The sequence below is a fragment of the Sorex araneus genome, chromosome 2 (assembly GCF_027595985.1).
Source record: "Sorex araneus isolate mSorAra2 chromosome 2, mSorAra2.pri, whole genome shotgun sequence".
NCBI lineage: Eukaryota > Metazoa > Chordata > Mammalia > Eulipotyphla > Soricidae > Sorex > Sorex araneus.
This window is the reverse complement of record NC_073303.1, coordinates 2,421,642-2,443,921: the sequence shown is the minus strand read 5'-3', so window position 1 is coordinate 2,443,921 and position 22,280 is coordinate 2,421,642. Positions and strand designations below refer to the sequence as shown.

At 55.3% G+C, this 22,280-nt stretch overlaps 1 protein-coding gene across 3 annotated transcripts in view; it reads right to left on the bottom strand.

Moving 5' to 3' along the window:
* Nucleotides 1–22,280, bottom strand: part of MYLK4 (myosin light chain kinase family member 4) — a 59,283-nt gene that overhangs the window by 6,481 nt on the left and 30,522 nt on the right. For 2 of the 3 annotated variants that reach the window (XM_055127321.1, XM_055127322.1), the window contains 11 exons: nucleotides 17,080–17,158; nucleotides 16,302–16,734; nucleotides 14,390–14,667; nucleotides 12,377–12,482; nucleotides 9,457–9,550; nucleotides 9,264–9,373; nucleotides 8,250–8,391; nucleotides 5,021–5,091; nucleotides 4,138–4,266; nucleotides 3,513–3,665; nucleotides 593–671 (listed from right to left, as the gene is read on the bottom strand). In XM_055127321.1, the coding sequence (XP_054983296.1) occupies nucleotides 593–671; nucleotides 3,513–3,665; nucleotides 4,138–4,266; nucleotides 5,021–5,091; nucleotides 8,250–8,391; nucleotides 9,264–9,373; nucleotides 9,457–9,550; nucleotides 12,377–12,482; nucleotides 14,390–14,667; nucleotides 16,302–16,734; nucleotides 17,080–17,158 (1,674 nt within the window). The remainder of the gene's footprint in view (nucleotides 1–592; nucleotides 672–3,512; nucleotides 3,666–4,137; nucleotides 4,267–5,020; nucleotides 5,092–8,249; nucleotides 8,392–9,263; nucleotides 9,374–9,456; nucleotides 9,551–12,376; nucleotides 12,483–14,389; nucleotides 14,668–16,301; nucleotides 16,735–17,079; nucleotides 17,159–22,280) is intronic. The other variant, XM_055127323.1, reaches the window with a different exon arrangement.

Sequence of the window (22,280 nt, the reverse complement as noted above, 5' to 3'; positions counted from 1 at the left end):
GGGCGAGGTACCGCGAGGTAATAAGTCTATTTTTACTTGACATCGGTACCAATCATCAAGGAAAGGTATATTCAGACACAAATAAAAAGTCGGTGCTGCACCGAATTTAGAAGTCAAGTTAATTTCAATAAAAACTGGATGTGGGAAATAATGAGTACTTGGGGCCGAGTCCCGTGTTCCGAGGCGGGTCAGTGGGTGAGAAGGCGCCATCCCGGAGCTCCGGGGGGTGGGGAGGGGCAGCAACGGAGGGGGCCGGGGAGAGCGGGGGCCACATGCAGGGCATTGAGGGACGGTGGCGGGCGGGACAGAGCCCCGCACGCGCCGAGTAAGGTGCCGTCACGAGTCCCGTAAAGGATGCCCGGGTCCAGAGGGGCCGTCACGAGCGCGTTTAGCAGCCACGACCCCGCCCCTCGCACGACCACCCCGGTCACAACCACACACGGCTCAGCACGAGCGTGGCGAGCTGTCCCACAGGAGCCCCGGGTCTGCAGGCGGGAGGAGACCCAGAGCCTCACTGTCCACTACGCGGCCCTCGGGCCTCTGATGGCCAGGCTCGGGCATCCGGGAAGGGGGAGGGGGAGGCGGGTGGTACCTGGGCGCTCAGCCTGCGGTGCAGCCGGGGGTCTGCCAGCCACGGGTGCTTGAGGGCCTCGCTGGCGCTGATTCTCCAACTGTCGGGAAGCAGAGGGGGGCGGTTAGGGGGGCCCGCCCGGAGGGGCCTCGAGTCCCTGGCCGCCCTCCCGCACGCCGCTGGCTCGGCAGAGGAGAAGTCAGGGCATGGCACTCACGGGGCATCCCGCCCCCCGTAGAACGGGGCACCTGCCGGGGAGGGCAGCTCCCCCCCAGTCCCGCCAGGAGAGCCCCGGGGTTCAGCCACGCAAACCCTACGGACTCACGGCAAACGCTTGTGAAAAACAGAGCATCTGCTTTTCCAAGAGCGACTTTTCTTGGTGCCGTGACCCAGAATCCATCAACCCGCTGTGTTGAAGAATAAATGTGTATTTATTATGTAAGAACAAAATGCTGCCGTGGTTTTTGGTGGCTGCAAAGCCACTTACACATCTTACTAATACAAACGCACGCTCGTACGTGGCTGGTACGTTAGTAACTTCTGAATTAACTTTTGAGGTGTTTGATAAATTGGGGAACTGAGGGAGAGTTAACGTAACTATTTAAAGTGTATTTCCTACCTTGGCAAAGATCCTGTGACCCAAGAGTCTTATATAAGTCCTAAAAACTATATGATGCAGAAGAACAGAGAGTGTGACAAGTTCTGATGCCAAGTTTTATAGACTCACTTCATGTGCTGGAATTAAATCAAAACTCATGCGAAGTAAAAACAGTCGAAAGTCTCCTCCTGAAACTATCTCGATAAGGGAGTTTCCACTGGGAGATACTACAGTGGTCAAAATGAGATCCTAATCAAACTGGCCCCTGAGCATCCCTGGGTGTTGCCCTGGAGGCCACTGGACATGGCCAGCTGGCCAGGGATTGCCCAGCCGCACGGGGTCCAGCAGCCCTGGGCCCATAGGCCCTTGCATGAAGTGCCAGCCCTGAGGATGGCCGGCGGGAACCCCATGGCCTCCCGAACTGTACTTGGGAGGCCCTAAACAAAAATAGAAACAACAGGAAAAGAAAGAAAGAGAGAGAGAGAAAGGAAGGAAGGAAGAAAGGAAGGAAGGAAGGAAGGAAGGAAGGAAGGAAGGAAGGAAGGAAGGAAGGAAGGAAGGAAGGAAGGAAGGAAGGAAGGAAGGAAGGAGAAAGGGAGGGAGGGAGGGAGGGAAGGAAGGAAGGAAGGAAGGAAGGAAGGAAGGAAGGAAGGAAGGAAGGAAGGAAGGAAGGAGAAAGGGAGGGAGGGAGGGAGGGAAGGAAGGGAGGGAGGGAGGGAGGGAGGGAGGGAGGGAGGGAGGGAGGGAGGGAGGGAGGGAGGGAAAGAAAAAAGAAGGAAGAAAGAAAGAAAGAAAGAGAGAGAGAGAGAAAGAAAGAAAGAAAGAAAGAAAGAAAGAAAGAAAGAAGAAGAAAGAAGAAAGAAAGAAGAAAGAAAGAAAGAAAGAAAGAAAAGAAAGAAAGAAAGAAAGAAAGAGAAAGAAAAGTGGGAGGGAAGGAAGGAAGAAGGAAGGAAGGAAGGAAGGAAGGAAGGAAGGAAGGAAGGAAGGAAGGAAGGAAGAAGGAGGGAGGGAGGGAGGGAGGGAGGGAAGGAAGGAAGGAAGGAATAGAAAGAGAAAGAAAGAAAGAAAGAAAGAAAGAAAGAAAGAAAGGAAGAAAGGAAAGAAAGAAAGAAAGAAAGAAAGAAAGAAGAAAGAAAGAAAGAAAGAAAGAAAGAAAAGAAAGAAAGAAAGAAAAGTGGGAGGGAAGGAAGGAAGAAGGAAGGAAGGAAGGGAGGAAGGAAGGAAGGAAGGAAGGAAGGAAGGAAGGAAGGAAGGAAGGAAGGAAGGAAGGAAGGAAGGAAGGAAGGAAAGAGAGGGATAGAAAGAAGAAGAAAGAAAGAAAGAAAGAAAGAAAGAAAGAAAGAAAAGAAAGAAAGAAAGAAAGAAAGAAAGAAAGAAAGAGAGAGAGAGAGAGAAAGGAAGGAAGAAAAGAAAGAAAGAAAGAAAGAAAGAAAGAAAGAGAGAGAGAGAGAGAAAGGAAGGAAGAAAGAAAGAAAGAAAGAAAGAAAGAAAGAAAGAAAGAAAGAAAGAAAGAAAGAAAGAAAGAAAGAAAGAAGAGAAAGAAAGAAAGAAAGAAAGAAAGTTGCTTCCAGCAGGTGGCAGGCACCATGCCCGCGGTGCCAGGCTCCGGGGTGGGTTCCCAGGACCCCCTCCTCCTGAGCACCAAGTTACCGGGCCCACAACAGCACCAGGTGCGGTGCCTCCACGCCAGCCCGCTGTGGGTGGCCCTGCTGCATGAGAAAGCAAGCTGGGCTGGGCTCGCCGGTCAGCAGGCGTGTACGTCCGGAGCCCAGAGCCTGGGTTAGCCCGGGAGGCAGAGCGTAATACCGGGGTGACAGCACCAGCAGGGGGCGCCCTGTATGTACCTGGAGTAGAAGAGGAGTGTCTCAGACCCCCCCCAAGGTGTGGCCCTCCGGATCAGAGAGCAGAGGACTGCCAGCTGCCACCGCGCGGACGGTCACTCGCCCTTCACCCAGGCCAAGCTTTTACAATTTATCACACAGGTGCCGTAGCATGTCCTCCTAATTAGAATACTGAGACCGTTTTGAGTTCGTTTCTGTACCCCTGCAACTTATTCTCTGCTAATGGCCTTCGGCTGTGGCCTCGGGCCTGCGAGGAGCCCCTGATGGCCGGCCGCCTCCTTGCCAAAGTCCAAAGGACGAACGGAAGCTTCTAGAAGCTGGCTTTCAGCCCAGGAGCAGCAGAGTCCCAGAGCTCAGGAGCACCAAACTCCCTCCGTTCACCACCACCGCTGCCTGCACACAGGGGGTGCCCGGGAGGAAACGCCTGGTGATGACCCCACCCCGGGGGGCTGGACACGGCTCCCCGCCCCCGGCCCCTGGGAGGGGACCGGCCCTGGCTCACTTCTTCTCCTTCGTCAGAAGCTTGGTGACAAACTCCCTGCCCTCGTCCGAAAGGCCCTGGAACTCTTCTTCCTCCAGGTCCCACCTGCAGGCCAGGATGTTGTTCAGGGTCTCCGTGTCGTTGTCCCCCAGGAAGGGGGACAGGCCGCTCAGCCTGGAAGAGACAGGGGCGGAGTGAGCGCCCCGGGGCGTGGGCTTCCATTCTCCCGCTGCCCGCCGAGACGGGCGCTGGGCCTCGGAACCAGGCGGCGGGCGGCCGTGAATCTTCGAGACGGAGAAAACGCTCGCCCCTCACCCTCGCACCCGCACCCTCGGCCGCAGCCAGGAGGGCGCCAGCACGCCCAGCCGCGTCCCGCAGGAGCGGGCAGCTTCCTCGGCGCTGAGAAGCTTGTCCAGCCAGCGCTCGCTCCAGGGACAGCGCCCAGGCAGGCTCCGGGGCCAGGCTCGAGGCTCGGCCGGTCGCCGAGGGCCGGGGCTCGGGTACTGAGTAGAGACTGTCCCTTCAAGGACGCGGGGAGCGGCGAGCGGCTGCCATTCTCCGTTTCTCGGGCTCCTACTGGAGGGGACGCGCCCGGAGACCCCGCGAGGCAGCCGAGAGCCCGGGCGAGAGCCCAAGGTCCACTTACAGCATGTAGGTGATGACCCCCACGCTCCACATGTCCGTGGGGAAAGAGACGAAGTCGTAGTTGACAATTTCCGGAGCGAGGAATTCTGGGGTTCCAAAGTTCACCTTCAGCTTCTCTCTGGGTTTGTATCTGGAGTGTGGGAGACAGCATGAGTGGGTCCCGGAGACACACCAAGACCCAGGGGCACGGGACAGAGAAAGAAGCCCCCCAGGCCGGGTCACTTGGGCCAAGACAGAGGACACAGTGAACTGAACACGCATCGACTTTCCAGGGACTCTAGGATCTCAAAATATATCTAAAGCCTGCAGAGAGACTCCAGTTTCCAGAACGTTCTGGCCACCTCGGCTGGAGGATCTGACAAAACGAAGACAGACCCAGCCGTCACCGTGGTGTTGGTGTCGATAAATCTCATTGGTGAGTAAGCAAGATTCACTCACTCACAGCATCCGTTTCCTGTGATTTGGGCTCATCAAGAAGCCCAGGGAAACTCTGTGGTCCCCTATGAGCTCATCTGGCCCAAGCCCCCTGCAGGCTCGCACCCTGAGCTCCTTGCAGGTAAGTCTGCCCCTGACTGCGGAAACACAAAATTCCCAGGTCCCTTGCACGTTCCAAGCTACCAGCCTCAGACGGAATATCTTCCGAGGACTTAGGTATGAACTTTTCACATTTTTTTTTCCCTACTGTGTGCTCTCGAAACTTCCAGACCTCCAGGTAGGAGTATTGGCAGGTCACGCAGAACATAGTTCTGTGCCCGGCCCATTCTCAAGCGGAGTCGGGAACCCGGGGAGCTGTGGGGCCGCGCGGATCAGGCTCATCTTTGCAAAGCAAGAGCCTCTCCGTGCCCCCGACCCTTCATTCATACTCTCCGTCCACACAGACGTACCTTCGGGCCAATCCAAAATCAATAATCTTTATTTGCTTAGCATCCCGATTCACACACAGGATGTTCTCGGGCTGCCAGGAGAAAGAGACACATTAGCAATGAAAACAGCCATCATTCACTCAAATTGTCCTTGAACCACAACTAAAAATAAAGCGATGCTCAGGGAAACACATCAGGCCGCTCACGGCAGGGCTGGTCGCCCGTCTGGGTGTTTTCCCCTTGAATTCTGCGGTGGGGGGAGAGGTTGCGGGTGCCCTGCCAACCGCGCACTGCCCAGCCAGGCCGCCCCCTGCTCCGGCACCACACGTGGGAATCAGGGGAAGAGAGGCAGAGAGGGGCGAGCCTGGGAACATTCCAAGGGAGCTGGCGGGGGCCGGGCCGGCCCTGACATCTGTCCCCTAACGTTATGAAGTCTGAGTTCCCCCGTCTTGCAGGACTCTTTTCCCAAGGATTTATGAGCTCCGAGAGAAATGGCCTGATTCCTCCAGGCCGCCTCGCTGCCCTTGGGATCTGCCGTGCTGTCCCTCGGCCCCCGGCCCCTGGCTGAGGGGAAGTCGCCGCTCCAGAAACACTCGCCCGGCTTCGGGCTTCAGTCTGGAAGCTCCGACATGCGGCGTTGGGTGCCAGTGCCCACGGCCCCAGCACCCCCGGCTGCCCATGCCGAGGAGGGGCTGCCAGGCCAGTCTGAGGGACAGCATCCCCCTCCCTCCTGTGAGCATGGGCCAGTTCACAGTGTACGGACATCTGCTGGGACGGGAAAATGGGGGTGTGGAAGGAAAACTAGGAACTTTATTTAAAATACAGAAGGGAAGAGAAGGAAGAGGGCAGGGAGACAGAGAGGAGAGAGGGAGGGAGGGAGGAAGGGAGGGAGGAAGGAAGGAAGGAAGGAAGGAAGGAAGGAAGGAAGGAAGGAAGGAAGGAAGGAAGGAAGGAAGGAAGGAAGGAAAGAAGGGAGGGAGGGAGGGAGGAAGGAAGGAAGGAAGGAAGGAAGGAAGGAAGGAAGGAAGGAAGGAAGGAAGGAAGGAAGGAAGGAAGGAAGGAAGGAAGGAAGGAAAGAAGGGAGGGAGGGAGGGAGGGAGGAAGGAAGGAAGGAAGGAAGGAAAGGAGGGAGGGAGGGAGGGAGGGAGGGAGGGAGGTTGGTTGGCCGGTCAAAATTGCCTGGAGCCCTTGAGGTCTCTGTCCAGCTCTTCCCCCAAACCCTGTTTCCCTCCCCTGGTGGGCCCAGCTGACCCTTTGTGAAGCGGAGTTTCCAGGGAGCTCAGAACCTCAGAGCCACGTCATCAATAATCAAGGTTCCCGTTGGTGTCCCTCCAACCTAGACGTCCGTCTCTGACGACTGCCTGGGGAGCAGCCGGAGAACTCCGCAAGCGTCCGCGTCTGTGCTCCCATCCCTGGCCGTGCCCGGGGCGTGCAGTGTGAGCAGGGACACGACAGGGGTGGTCCCTCCCCTCACACGCAGCCAGCCCTGTTCCGCTCCTGACACCGAATACGGTCCCCTGAGCACCCAGCCAGGAGTCAGTTCTGAGTGCCATGAGGTATGGTACCCCTCCCCCAAAAAACACTCAATGAAGAACAAGCTTAAAAAGTACTTGCAGGAGGTAGGGAAATAGCTTTTTTTCCTTCTTTTTTGGGTCAATGTTCAGGGCTTACTCCCAGCTCCGCACTCAGAAATTACTCCTGACGGTGCTCGGGGGACCCCAAGGGATGCCGGGGATCGAGCCCGGGTCAGCTGCGTGCAAGGCAAATGCCCTCCCTGCCGCACTATCACTCCGGCCCAGGGGCCTTCGCAAAGTTATTCTCCTCTAATAATCAAAGTTGAGCCTGTGCACTGCGGGAGGAGTTTGGAGAGCAGTCTGACGCCCCCTCTAGACTCCCCGCTGGAGCCGTACGCCCGGCTAACGGTTTGGACCCTGTTTCCTCGCAAGGAGCTTCCTGGACGAGACGCTGGTGTTCCCCGGCCCCTGCGCCATCAGTGTTCCCTGCAGCCGGACAGAAAGGCCGTCCTGGGGTTCTGGTCTCTGCGGGGCGCCTGACTTGCAGCCGGTCAGACTCCATTACCAGCTGCCCATCACCCCCCCACCCCCCAGGAGATCTGCGGAGCAGCTACCCGGGAAGGAAATGCTCCGTCCAAACGCGCATCATCCAACTCCGCCCCGCGCCGAGGGCTTTGCTAACGAGGCTCCGCAGTCCTCCGCAGAGCTTGCTCCTGCCCCAAGCGGGCGAGGCGCGGCCCATAAATCAGGCCCGCGCGCCGAGCCAAGTCCCAGGCACAGAGGCCCGTGGAAACCCATTTAAGGAAGTTAAATGGACTCAGCGCCACAATCCCCAAAGAGCTGGGGTAGGTGGGATGTGGTGTGGGATCCATAATTTATCTGCCTGTCACACTCTGCGAGCGGGAAATGGGAAAATGATTGAGCCACACAAGAAGATGCTTTCCTCCGAAACTCAGCCCCGGGACGAAAGCACCTCGGAGCTGTCGGCCGGGGCCTCCACTGCCGGGGGTCCAAGGCCAGTCTAGTAGGAGGAGCGTGGAAGGGGCCTCGGCGGCCCTCAGCGCCTGAAGTCTCCCCTCCCCGGTGCCCTGTCCGTCCCCGCGGCCTCTCTCTGCCCCGGCCCCTCTCTGGCCCGTGCCCCGTTCCGCCCTGGGGTTAGCACACTAACGTGCGGGCAGAAAAATCAACCACCCCCCCCAAAGTTCAGAGCTTCCTGGAGAAGTTTCTGACAGTGTCGGGTTATTCTTAGAGAGCCGCAAAGCACGACTGCGAGGAGGGAATTCTGAGTGACTTACGAACCGCGCACCTACGGGGCTAAGGATGAGAGGAACACGACCAGGAGGTCAGGATGGAGGTGGTGGCAGTGGTGAGATGCTGGTGACGGTGGCGGTGACGGTGACGGTGGCGGTGGGGGGGAGGGGAGGGGTCATGAGGGGAACGTGGTGCTGACACTGGTGGAGGGGGCGGTGACAAGTGTCATGAAGACTGCTAGGGCAGTCGCTGCCCACGGGAGCTCTCCCGCCACAGGCCGTGTCCCCGGAGGGCTGCAGAGTGGGACACGCCCGCGGGCGGGGGGCAGTGACTGGAGACAGGGGAGCGAGGCCGGGAACTCAGGGTTCTAGCAGTCCCGAGTGGGCACCCATGGCCCAGGCGTGTCTCAGCTCTGCCCAGGGGGCGGGGGGTGGGGAGGGGGTGGGGGGCGGGGGACGGGGAGGGGGCGGGGTAGGGGGGCGCACCTTCAGGTCCAGGTGCAGGATGTACATCTGGTGCATGTGCCTGACGCCCTCACAGATCTGCCGGGTGAACTGGATGACGTCGAGCTCGGTCAGGCGGTAGCTGTCGTCGATGATGCGGTCGAACAGCTCCCCGCCGGCGACACTGCGGGGCGGGGGGACACGGCCCACTGAGCAGCGCTTTCCCCGCACAGCCAGGGCCAGGGGCCGAGCCTGCCCACAGGTGCTGCCTGTGTGACGGCGGGGCGGGCTCGGTCCCCTGGGCGTGGGCGCCAGGCCCTTCCCCAGCGAACAGGAAGGGGGGTTCCCAGCCCCAGGAGGGGGGTCCCAGACTCCTCCTAGTGAGGAAGAGCTTCTCGGAGGCTGACGCAAGATGCTTCCGGATAGAGGCCAGCCGGAGAGTCGGGGCAGAGGGGTAACCCCCGCCACAGTGCCCTTGAGCAACACTCACTTTCTAAGGACACGGCGACTGGGTTCTTATCACGGTGCCTCTGTCCTTTGGGGGGGGGGGAAATGGGTCACGCAGACTTGGTACTAAGGGCCACCCTCTACTCAGTGTTTGGGGCGGGGGGGCTCACTCCTAGCAGGGCTGGAGGAATCGTACGGTACCAGGGACTAACCCCAGGGCTCCTGCAGGCGAAGCGTGCACCCCGGCCCTGGGAGCCGTCTCCCCGGCCCTGACGGATGATGTTAGCGGAAGCTTCCTGTTCTACAGAGTTCACCCTGAACCTTGTGTGGAGAACAAGTCGAGAGTGAAGCGTCATCCAGCAATCACTTTCCCAAGAATATCTTTCACCATGTTACTCCCGACCTCGTCCCCAGAATAAACTCGCATTCGGCCCCTGCGGCTGTGGCACACACAGTCAGATGGGCCTCCCCGTTTCTAACCCCCACCCACAAAACCCCCACAGGCTGCCGCTGAGTCCTCCTAAGTGACTTCCTCTCTGCCGCTGGCGGGCGGGGGAGGGCCGCCCCCGGGAGACGGGGCTGGGCGGGGTTGGGGGTGGTGATGCTCACTATTCCATGACCAGGATGCAGTCGTTCTTGGACTCGAAGGCGTCGTAGAGCTGGATGAGGTTCACGTGATCCAGCTGGTTCATGATGTTGATCTCGTTCTTCACTTCGTCCTGCCACGGGGGAGAGAGACGGGGGACGCTCCTGAGTGAGGGCAGACCCGTGGCCAGCAGATGTCCTCCCGCACAGCCCCTACCTTCTCCTTGGCAGTTCTGGTCTTGATGATCTTGGCCGCCAGCTTCAGGCCCGTGGCTTTCTCTTCGCACCTGTGAACCTGGCCAAAGCGCCCCCTGCAGGAGAAAAGGAGATGGGGCAGGTGAGGCTCTGTTTCAAATCCACCCCACCCTGGTTCTCCAGCCTGAGACCCTTCAACCCAGGGCCCTGCCCAGGCAGCTGCTTCCTCTGAGTTTTTGTGGGGGCAGCACACCCACGGATACATCTACTGTAGCCAGTAAACTTCTGAACGCTGTCAGCCACGGTGAGAGTTTGGGGATGGGGTCGGGTGGGGGTGTCTCTGGCCTAAGCGTTATCGGGCCAGTGATGAGGATTAAGCTCTGCAAAGTGTCTGGGGTCCCAGAATTTTCGTTTTCACAATGTCCCTGAGGTGATTCATAGGAACCCTAAAACTCGAGACCCTCCATTATCAGAAATGAGAAATTAAGAGAAATGTTCGGAAAACTTGTGCACGTGCTCGGTGAGTCCAAAAGCACACCAACAGCAATGTCTGAGGCTCAAGCACGTCGGTGCATTTCTGAAAACTTCATATAAATGACGAAGAACAATTTTGCTTAAATTCCATAGCATCCAAAAATACCCAGTCCGTAGCCCCCCGAGGAGAGTTCTGAGCTTAGCTTGAATTCCGGCTGCGGCACGCACGGGAGGCAGCTTCTCACACACTGATCGCCTCCGGAAACCCACACTCCAGTGACTCTGAAGTCTGACGTGCTGGCTCTGACTCCAATTTAGCAAGACAAACAGAAGAACACAGCGCGGGGGTCTTGTCCGGGGGGTGACTTCAACTCGGACCCCGATTCTGAACGCCGCCTCTCTCTGGGTGTGGGAGCACAGTCCCCTCCCCCACTTCCCTCTGCTGATTAAGAAGATGCTTTTCTCCTCTTGGTCATCAATGCGTTCCCCCCATCGGGAAGTCTACCCGCCGTGGCCACACCACTCTTGAGTCTGCTGTCCTTCCCAGGAATCGCGCAGCAATGACCTTGAATGTGCCACGCGTGGTCTTTAGTGGACCGGCAGGCTGATGGGCTGCTGCTAACTCACCATTAGCAGTTCTAGATTGCCTAGAATCTAGAACTTGGAGGCAATCTAGAACTCGAGGCAATCTAGAACTCAGAGGCAATCTAGAACTTGGAGGCAATCTAGAACTTGGAGGCAATCTAGAACTCGGAGGCAATCTAGAACTCAGAGGCCACTGATGGGAGATGAAGCCTAGGAAACTCCTGAGTCCTGCCACCTGGTGAGTTTGGAAGGATCCACGGGCCATTGGTCTATAGGAAACGTCTGTCCAGAGTGAAAGCTTGCTGGGTCCCACTGAAGGGCCACCCCACGGGCTGGTCTCTGCACTTGAGGCCACAGGACAGTCGGGATGGTGGCCCTGTGATGCTTGTGGTGCTGCCTTCCGCTGTTGGTTGGCATGAGGGAAGATGCTGCCGTGTGGCCCAGAAGGCCCAACCTGGAGACCCGGTCCTGCCTGGAGAGGCAGAAAAGCTCTTCCGGAGCCACTGAGCATCCTTGGCTGGAAGTGGCACAGAGCCCGGGGTGGCTTCAAAGTCACCTCTTGATCAATGGTCCCTTCGAGAGACGGTTACTGGCTCGGCATTCACCTTCCTGAAGACCTGAATCAAGTGACCCTAAGACCCTCCGGGCCATGTCTCATACTGGAGGGGTCTGCGTTTCCCTCAGCCCATCCTCAGGGGGCCAAGGGCAATTCTCGATGCTCAGCCAACAGAGGAGGAAAAAGGGTCAGGGGGCCCGTGGGGCAGAGAACCAGAGAAATATGGAGTGGGAAGAGGAAGAGGGGAACTTTCAGGCAACACTGGGCCTGTGTGTGTGGAAGTTCTCTCTTCTCCTCTTCCTAATTTACAGAGATATGCTGGCAGATAGCACAGTGGGCAGGGCGCGTTTGCCTTGCACGCGGCCGACCCGGGTTCAGTTCCTCCGTCCCTCTCAGAGAGCCCAGCAAGCTACCGAGAGTATCCCGCCCACCTGGCAGAGCCTGGCAAGCTACTCGAGGTGTATTCGATATGCCAAAAACAGGAACAACAAGTCTCACCATGGAGACGTTACTGGTGCCCGCTCGAGCAAATCGATGAGCAACGGGATGACAGTGCGACAGTGCATGCTAGCAGAGGTCCACTTATCACTTAGGCTTTAAATGACAAGACGGGGGTTGTTGTTTGTATTTTGTTGTTGTTGTTTGTTTGTTTGGGGCCTTGAGGTCACACCTGGCAATGCTCGGGGCTGACTCCTTGCTCTTCGCTCAGGGATCAGTACTTGCCGTGCTCATGGGCGTCGGGTGGGGTCAGCTGAGAGCAAGGCAAGCACCTTAACCCCTGTACTGTCTCGCCAGCACTTCAGGCAGGGGGGAGGTTGTGATGGAAGTACAAGAAGGAGAAACAGCCCCAAACAGCTGTGGAGAGAGACATGCCTGCAGAGACCCTCCAAGTAAGTTCCACGGAGAGAAGAGCTGGAAATGGAAGTGGCTCAGGAGAACCAGTTCAGAGCTGACCTGCACGGGACACCAGCAACGGTGAAAAACAAAATGAAAGACGCAAAGCTGGCCGCCGGGGGACGGGGCCGTGATTGGAGGCTGCGTTCCGTTTCCTGCCGACTCACCTGGGCCTCTCTCACTGACCGGCTTCATAATGTGGGGAGAACAAGGAGGTCGTACAGGGGGAGTCTGGGGCTGCCCCCGTGGGCCCCATCATCCTTGCTGGCTCCGGGGACAGTTCTCAGAAGGGGTTCCCGTCCCTTACACCACGGCTGGGTGACACTTCTGGTTCTCAGCCTGAGATCGGCTAATGTTCACGGAACCTTCCGGACTGCTCGCTCACAAGCGCTCTTCTTCGGTTGAACGGTTGTGAAAATGGAGCATTACTTACCCTCCTAGAATTTCCGATCTGTCCACGGTATAAAAACTGCTGATGGCGGCTTTTTTGGCAGTGACCATCCGGTGATGAAAGGGGGCAGGAGGAGCCAGGGTGTCATCTGGAAGGGGAACAGAAAACCATCTATTAAGCAGCTAGACCCCTGGATGGCGGGAAACACTGGGCATCAGAGTGACATTTGGGGGTCATTAAATAATAAATAATAAAACGCAGTGGGGTGCCTGCTGCCTTGTGATCCAGGAAGATACATTTTCACTGCAGGTTAGTATCTGGGACGTCCAACAGGACCAGCTGACCAGGGTCTGTCTCTTCTCCAGGACAGAAATACCCAGAGAGCCGAGGACCCACCAGATGCCCGGACAGACAGGCCTTCCAAGACTCCGACCACCGACTTTCAAACAGGAGAAATTACTTGATCCTTTGCTTGTCAAGTTCCTTTTTCTAAAAAGTTCGTTATTCTCATGAAAGCAGGGAGGAAAAAGTGAAAAGTTTCCTCGTGTCATGGAAAGGTTTGATATTATTATAGATTTATTATAGATTACTTTCCAAGGTATCTGGGGCTTTCTTTAAGACACCGTTAAGGCATGAAGATGAATTTTCCCTGGCTGGCTGGAAATAAAACACCCAGTAAAACTGCTTAGGTACATACTTCACAGCTCTCATATTTCAGCCACTTTCTGCGTTCCAATCTAAGTGTTTCAGCCCCACTCCAGCTCAGGGTCAGTTTGAAATGCCGGATGACTCAGTAGCGGCTCCACAATTGCCCTTAAGTGCAGCCCCTGGAACTTGGTCATCTCCCCCTTGTTCTTCACCAAAGCATTCTACAAAGATGTGCATTTCTTCTGCGTACATTTCTTGAGATTTTTGTCTTGTGCTAGACACTCTACCAACAGCTAATAATATTTTTTTTAACCCAGATAATCTCCATCTTCAAGAACTTGATTGGGTAGCAACATCACCCTCCAGGAATCTGATTGGGTAGAACATCACCCTCCAGGAATTTGATTGGGTAGCAACATCACCCTCCAGAAATCTGATTGGGTAGCAACATCACCCTCCAGGAATCTGATTGGGTAGCAACATCACCTTCCAGGAATCTGATTGGGTAGAACATCACCTTCCGGAAATCTGATTGGGTAGAACATCACCCTCCAGGAATCTGATTGAATAGACCATCACCCTCCAGGAATCTGATTGGGTAGAACATCACCCTCCAGAAATCTGATTGGGTAGAACATCACCCTCCAGGAATCTGATTGGGTATCAACATCACCTTCCAGGAATCTGATTGGGTAGAACATCACCCTCCAGGAATCTGATTGGGTAGAACATCACCCTCCAAGAATCTGATTGGGTAGACCATCACCCTCCAGGAATCTGATTGGGTAGAACATCACCCTCCAGGAATCTGATTGGGTAGAACATCACCTTCCGGAAATCTGATTGGGTAGAACATCACCCTCCGGAAATCTGATTGGGTAGAACATCACCCTCCAGGAATCTGATTGGGTAGACCATCACCCTCCAGGAATCTGATTGGGTAGAACATCACCCTCCAGGAATCTGATTGGGTAGAACATCACCCTCCAAGAATCTGATTGGGTAGACCATCACCCTCCAGGAATCTGATTGGGTAGAACATCACCCTCCAGGAATCTGATTGGGTAGAACATCACCCTCCAGGAATCTGATTGGGTAGAACATCACCCTCCAGGAATCTGATTGGGTAGAACATCACCCTCCAGGAATCTGATTGGGTAGAACATCACCCTCCAGGAATCTGATTGGGTAGCAACTCCACCACTCACACCATTAACACAGTGAACAAGAAGGGAGGCAGCAAAATATCTCTTCAGGCTGTTCAGGTCTTCGGAGAAAGGAGCAAATGATGGGAGTTCCGTACCCCCGGCCCTAAGCGGTGATGAACCCTAGGTGGGCTTTCGTTGAAATGACCCCTGGGGACGGTTAAGGAGCTTTAAAGGGCAGGGAACAGAAGCTGCCTCCTACCCCGTGGTGTCCCCAGGTCCCGCGGTGCGGAGGGCTTGTCGGCGGGCCCCGGAGGCTGGTCTCGCAAGCCCTCGTGAGCCGGGCAGGGGTCCCGGGCCCCCGGAGAGGCCGCGTCCGTCTTGCTCTTCTTGCTGTCCTCTTGGCTGGCCCCCTCCTCCGCGACCCTGCGCTTGCTGAGGCCGGCGGGCTCGGCGGGCTCCGTTTGCTGGAAACGGGGGCCCCCGGCAGGGCTCCCTGGGGCCCGAGGGGCGGAAACGGCTTTGACGCCGCTGAGACACCTGCAAGAGAAAAGCCAGCGGCAGCTCTCAGGGGCTCGGGAGAAGGTTTCCGAGGGCCCCGGTCTGCGCACAAGACGAACCGGGGTGCTGCTTTAGGGGCGTTAACAACGCAAGGGCGCACGGGGCAATCCAGCTGGCATCCCCGAGAGTCTCTTTCCTGGCCTTGGGGCCGCAGCCGGGGGCGCTCAGGGCCTACTCCTCGCTCTGCACTCAGGGGTCACCCCTGGTGGGGTTCACGGGCTACATGGGGGGCCGGGGACCAACCTGGGTCAGCCACTGGCAAGGCAAGTGTCCTACTGCTCCGCTATCGCTCCAGCCCAACCCAGAGCATCTCTAAGGCTCTCAAGTTATTTCATTGGCCGTTGTATAAATGCATGCAGTTTGACCTTGCCTCACCCACCACACACACACGCACACACACACGCGCACACACACATTCTTCCTATCCCTGTACCAAAGCAACATCAGTCAATAAAATATATATATATATATATATATATATATATATATATATACTTTAAAAGGCAATCATCTCTTGGCAGGAGAATCAAAATGAATAGAGAAAGGATAAAGCTAATTTCAGTTTTCCATCAGATTCAGACTCGCTATAGCTCTGCCAGAAATGGTGTTCTCAGCACCGTCAACACTTGGGAAACTGGGATTCTCCACAAGTCAGTTTCAAACACACTTGTTGGAAATAAAATAAGAAGGATAGCTGAAATCCCCTTTAAAACGGCCACAGATATTTTGGCACTTTTTAGAAAAGATATGGACACTCAGCTTAAGGTAGGGACTGTTGGCTGCCTAATTAACTACTGGAATTTACACTTTGTAGGGGAGGAAAAGTCCTTAATAATCTATACCTGATCTTCCCGGGAAGGGGACTGGAAGCTTTCTAAGAGTCATATTTTTATTCTCAGATGCATCACTAGTTATTTCTTGATGAAGGAAAACTGTGCTCCGTTTTGTTTCAAGTTAGAAATATAAAAACGGATCCCTCCTGCTTTAAATATAACTGATGGAGGGGCTGGAGAGATAGCACAGCGGGCAGGGCGTTTGCCTTGCACGCAGCTGACCTGGGTTCAATTCCCAGCATCCCATCTGGTCCCCTGAGCCCCGCCAGGAGTGATTCCTGAGTGCAGAGCCAGGAGTAACCCCTGAGCATCGCCAGGTGTGACCCAAAAAAAAAGAAAATAAATAAATAAATATAACTGATGGAGATGAACACGCATAATCACTTTCGGTGCCCCTCGGCTGGTAGTAGACTTAGAAAACAAAATGTCTGAGACCGTCCCCGTCAGAAGGAAAAAGAACGGCGAGAAAACGCGGCCAAGAAAAACCCACACGTAGGGAGCAAGTGAATTCTAATCAACACTTTCTTGTGCTTGCTCGCTTGTTGAGCTGCACCCAGCAGTGCTCAAGGCTGACTCGTGGCCCTGCTCTCAGAGACGCCTCCTGAAGGGCTTAGGGAACCGCGTGGGTGCCAGGGACGGAACCCGGGCAGCAGGTAGGCCAGTGCCCGCCCCCGCTGTCCTGTTGCTCCAGCCTCCAAGCCTGCCTTCAGAAACGTGCTTCAGGGGCCTCAAACTGCAGCAGCGGAGATGAGGAGGAGCCCGAGCGGGAGTGTCCGTTACCTTTCACAGCCGTGATCCCCGTCGGTCTGGCGGCCAGGTCGCTTTCCCTTCCAGCTCTCGCCCAGCTCTCTCTCACTGGCCGCCGCTGCCGCTCCGTTTTTCTCAGTTTCTCCTCCCCTGGTCTCTTCAGCAGAGGGAAGCCCATTTCTCTGGCCTTGGAACACCAGGTTCTCCCTGACCCCCCCGGACGTCTTCCTGGCGTCCCCGTCTTGCCCCCCCAGTCTCTCGGGGCCTGAGCTGTCTCTTCCGTCTAGCTTCTCTCTTGGCTTCGTGGCGTCCCTGGGAGCACCGACGACGTCTCCCCTTTCCCGCGGGCTCGCTGCGCCGAGACTCCCCGGAATGAGAGACACCTTGGTCTTCTCCGCATTTTTCTTGTTGAGTCGATTGACCTTTTCTTGTGCAGAAGAGGGTTGGGTCTTCTGGGCAGGTCTCTCTAAAAGCCACAAAATATTTTAGAGGAGGGCACTCGTGTTGGGAATCACTTGGGCATCTCGACCCAGAGTTCTCTGGACCTACTGAGAGACGCTTCAGAGAAGCAAAGTATATGCAAACCCGACACTCTGGAAACGGGGTCCTCGATGACTGTCTGGTCTCTGGCTCGTTGGTCCCCAACCCAGTCACATAAAAGTAATGACATAGCCCTTATCCCCAGTTGGGACTTTAGACAGAGGGCCTTCCTCCGTAGAAACAGAGAATTGTCACCAGAGAGGGTATATATATATATATTTATGTATTATATATGTATATCCATAAATAACTAGTATTCTAAAACTCTTACCTGGGAAGGCCGAGGTCCTTTTGCCTCTGACAAATGTGCTTTCTTTCAGGCTGGGGTGTGACCACACCTTCTCCTTAGCCTGCGGGGACACAAGTGAGTGACGGGGGTGACTCGTCAAAGAGGGTTTCTCAATCTCACCACCAATCCCCACAGGGCCTGGAAAAGCTTTGTTCCAGGGACTCCCGGGAGCACTGTGGGACGTGCCCCGTGCCCCTGGCCTCCGCCCACCAGACGCCAACAGAAACCCTCCCTCCCGGCGATGACATCCAAAAACCTCTCCAGAAATTACTAAATTGTAACATCACCCCCTCGAACCCCCCCAGCGCAGAACCGCTCTGTGACATGATTCAAACAAATTGATAAGTGGTTTAGAGGGCGGGCTAGGTCTGAATTCACAGAACCCCATACGGGCTGCGGTATTTGAAAACAAATGAACTCACTCTTTCAAGAGAAGTTCTGTAAACCGCTGGCACTGTTTGGAGAAGCAGGGCCCATCTCCGGGGGCAGAGGGAAGGACACAGATAATGGCCCTGGCACCCCCGGCCCTTGTTTACACTGCCTTGATATGCCTCGCATATATAAATCAAATAAAAATCGAGAGGATGATGTGAATGGGCTCTGTAAACCGTAAGCGGGGAGCGAGAGCAAGCTTTTATAAACGGGCTTTGTGCGAGGCTCAGACAGATGGCCCGTCCCAGAGCAGATAAACATTCGACTCCAGCTCTGGTTTCTCTGAATCAGCTTAGCGAGCCCTTTCTAAACACCTCACGGGAGGTAAACATTAGCCCAGCCCTCCCAAATTAGCCCGAATTATAAAGCTGGGGATTATCAATTAATGGTTTTGTAGGACTCTCCAAAGAATTGCTCCCCGCCCCCGCCGTGCCCTCAGGAAGAAACCGCTTTCCATTGGCCTGAGGGTGACTCGCGTGCGTGACTCTCCCTGTTAGATATGAAGACAAATTGCTAATGCGCTTTTAAACAATCCAAAAGACGGTTCCGAGAGTTCAAAGTATTTCCATTTTTCAGATAGGGGCCCTAAAACAGAGGCATGTTTAGCAGAGCTGTGTAAAGCCAAGATTAAGAAGTGGACCCTGGCGTGTGTCACCTCTGCTTTTAAGTGAGAGTGCGAGGGAAAGGTCCCTGGGCACCCTTGGGCGAGGCCAGCCGCTTCCCCCGCCCCGCTGTCGTGGGGCTCAGCGCACCCACCCCGCCCTGAAACACTTTGGTAAGCTTTTCCCTTTCTCCTTCTCAAACCGAGTGCATCCACCGGTCAAAAAGACAGGCATGTGCGAGTTCATGGCACTGGGCCCAGAGACAGAGACACGGGAATGGTGATGGCCCTGGGGATGTGATCAGGAAGATGGTGGTGGCAATGGTGGTGGGGGAGGGATGGTGATGGTAGTGATAATGGTGGTGGTGATGGTGATGGTGGTGGTGAAGATGGTGGTGAAGATGGTGGTGAAGATGGTGGTGATGATGGTGGTGATGGTGATAGTGATGATGGTGATGGTGGTAGTGATAGCAGTAGTGGTGGTGGTGATGGTGGTGGTGATGGTGATGGTGGTGATGATGATGGTGATAGTGGTGATGGTGATGGTGGTGGTGATGGTGGTGGTGGTGGTGGTGATGGTGGTGGTGATGGTGGTAGTGATAGCGGTGGTTGTGGTGGTGGTGATGGTGATGATGGTGGTGATGGTGATGGTGGTGATGGTGGTGATGGTGGTGGTGATGATGGTGATGGTGATGATGGTGATGGTGATGGTGGTGATCGTGATGGTGGTGATGATGGTGATGATGGTGATGATGGTGGTGGTGTGGTGGTGATCGTGGTGATCGTGATGGTGATGATGGTGATGGTGATGGGTGATGGTGATGGTGGTGGTGGTGGTGGTGGTGGTGATGGTGATGGTGGTGATAGTGGTGGTGGTGATGGTGATGGTGGTGGTGATGGTGATGGTGGTGATGGTGATGGTGGTGATGGTGATGGTGGTGATGATGGTGGTGATGGTGATGGTGATGGTGGTAGTGATAGCGGTGGTGGTAGTGGTGGTGATGGTTGTGGTGGTGATGATGGTGGTGATGGTGATGGTGGTGATGGTGATGGTGGTGGTGGTGGTGGTGATGGTGATGATGTGGTGATCGTGATGGTGGTGATGGTGATGGTGGTGGTGGTGATGGTGATGATGTGGTGATCGTGATGGTGGTGATGGTGATGGTGATGGTGGTGGTGGTGATGGTGATGATGTGGTGATGGTGATGGTGGTGATGGTGATGGTGATGGTGGTGGTGGTGATGGTGATGATGTGGTGATCGTGATGGTGGTGATGGTGATGGTAATGGTGGTGGTGGTGATGGTGATGGTGGTGGTGATGGTGGTGGTGATGGTGGTGGTGATAGCGGTAGTGGTGGTGGTGCTAGTCTAGAAGGTCGTGGTGATGGTGCTAAGATAAAGGTGGTGCTAGTGGCAGTGACGATGGTAGCAGTGTCTAATATAGATACGGATTCACCTTGTGCCTGGCTCTTTTCTAAGCATGTTAACATCATTATTTGGGATGGGGGGTAAGTTGGGGGCCGGGCTGGGGAGTCACATTGAGCCCCACCCAGTGATGCTCAGAACCTCTTCTTGGCTCTGTGCTCCGGAATAACCTCTGACAGTGCTCAGGGGACCAAATGAGAAGTGGAGAATCAGACCTGGGTGCGCTGCAAGGCAGTGCCTTGACCCCTGAAGTGTCTCTCTAGTCCCAGGAGATTATTAGCTTAGCTGCTACTTACAACAGCCTTAGAGGAAAGAGTCTATTAGCCCCATCTTACAATGAAACAGAGGAATTTCGCAAACGTATCCTGCTCAGAAACTGCAAAGGCAGGACTCTGGGGTGTCTGAAGCTGGAGGAGCAGAGCCAAGGTACCTGGTTCATGCTGACTGTGTTCCAGCACCCCAGAAGGCACAGAAGATTGAGAAGGAATAAAGTGAAAGCAAATCAGTAGAGAGAAGAAATAAAGAATTAAGATGAACTCAGGGTGGGTGGGGGAAAGGCGAGAATTTCAGTCCCATTTTGAAAACGTGTCCACATTAGTCAACTCAGATGAACAAATTGCTCCGACTTCATAACGGCCTGAACTGTTTCTCTGTCCGAGTGGAAAGTCTCGCTCTGGGCAGGAGTGCCCGGCGCGGGCACGGGGGCTGGCCCGGAGTTGGCGTCCTTCACTCGGTTCAGTCAACAGGTGTGACGAGGAGCTGGCTCTCAGAGCCGCCAGTCTCGGGCCCCTGCTTCCAGGCCATCTGAGCATCTGAGCTAGAAGGTCAGGAGCTGGACCAACATTCCTCGGATGCGGCCTCCTGGCCGACCCCAAACCAGGCTGCTCTTTCCTGCGCCCGTCACGTACAGCCTGGGTTCACGATCGGGTTTCAGCGGTGCGGTGTTCCAACACCCTCCCTCCACCGTGCACATTTCCTCCCCACCACCCACGACCCCAGTCTCCCTCCCGCCAACACCGCCACCAGCTCCACGACAGGCACTTCTCTCTCCCATCCCTCCCTCCCTCCCTCTCCTTCTCTCTCTGTGTCCCTCTGTCCCTCTTTCTCTCTGTCCTTTCCTCCCTCCCTCTCACCCTCGCTCTCTCCTCTTCTCTCTCCTCTCCTCTCCTCTCCTCCCCTCCCCTCCCCTCCCCTCCCCTCCCCTCCCCTCCCCTGCCCTCCCCTCCCCTCCCCTCCCCTCCCCTCCTCTCCTCTCCTCTCCTCTCCTCTCCTCCCCTCCCCTCCCCTCCCCTCTCCCCTCCCCTCTCCTCTCCCTCATGGGCTATTTTCCTTTCCCTGTGTAAGCCTGACCCCTAGAGGAGTCAGGAAACTCTGCACCAAGAGTTTCCCTCAGAGGCTGCCACCTCTACACAGGAGCTTTCACTGTTCTCAGGTGACGTGTAGAAGTTGCCGGAGCAGAAGAGAGAGTCTGGAGGGACATGCTGCTTACTGCCCCGAGATGAACATGTTTCCTCCTGCTGAGAGGGGCCGGCACGGTGCGTTGGAAAGGAATCTGGTGCGGGCTGAAGCCAAGGGGACGGGCTCGTCTCTCAGACTCAGTAACCGAGAAACCGTCTCCCTTGCCTGTGTGTGCGTATGCAGCTCCCGTTTGCTAAAATTTGTCCATTTCTCTTACAATCACATGTCGGTGAATTTAGGTGGCAGCGGGAGGAAAGGTCTGAGCCCGAACCCCAGGTCTTACGGGCACATTTCTGCTCACCCCGACCCCAATTTCCAGACTGTTCTAAGGGGGGGCCTGTGCCCCGAAGAATGTCCAACACTGTCTTTAGAGAACCTGAAGGGACATGTTAGAACTCATGTCTATTCATTTTTCACACTTCTAATTTATTATGAAATGGAATACATTTAACTCAGTTGAAATCGCCTACCTTGTAATTTATGCATGCTTAAAACACAAGCTAAGGGGCTGGAGCAATAGCACAGCAGGTAGAGCATTTGCCTTCCACTCGGCCGACCCGGGTTCGATTCCCAGCATCCCAGATGGTCCCCCAAGCACCGCCAGGGGTAATTCCTGAGTGCAGAGCCAGAGTAACCCCTGTGCATCGCCGGGTGTGACCCAAAAAGCAAAAAAAAAAAAAAAATTTAAATTCGACATGTATACAATTCATAAACATCTTTAATATATTTGATGTTATTTGAAAAAATAAATATGCATGTGTTATCTATGTATATGCTCGGTATGTAAAACATATTGGGAAATGCTTTAAAATATTTGCTTTAAAATATTTGATGAAGCCTTATAAAGCCAGAGTGATTTGGCTCTGGGGCCAGGTAACACTCTTCCGTTCTCCGTGAAATGTGTGTGACAGACGGGCTCGTCCTGCTCCTATGGCAATTCCACAGTCAGAACCGTCAGCTCAGCTCTTGAAAACTCTTCCTTCTACAAAACGCTGCATTTAAGAGCTCAGGACCCAGTGCTCAGCCGACTAGAGTACTGTTTAAGCCAACTGCCCGTTGTCTCCTCGCCTACTGTGGTTCTGCTTGTTTCCAGGGCGTCGAGACCAAGTGGGGGACGGGATGTGAGTGGGCAGGTGGGTCCCTGATACCTGCATCCCTGAGTTCCCCCCTCCCCCGAGCCAAAGCCCCCAGGGCCGCAGTGACTCTGTTTACCCAGAAGGAGGCAGAATTAACCAATGGGGGTAACTCCCCAGGGGGCTCTGCCAAC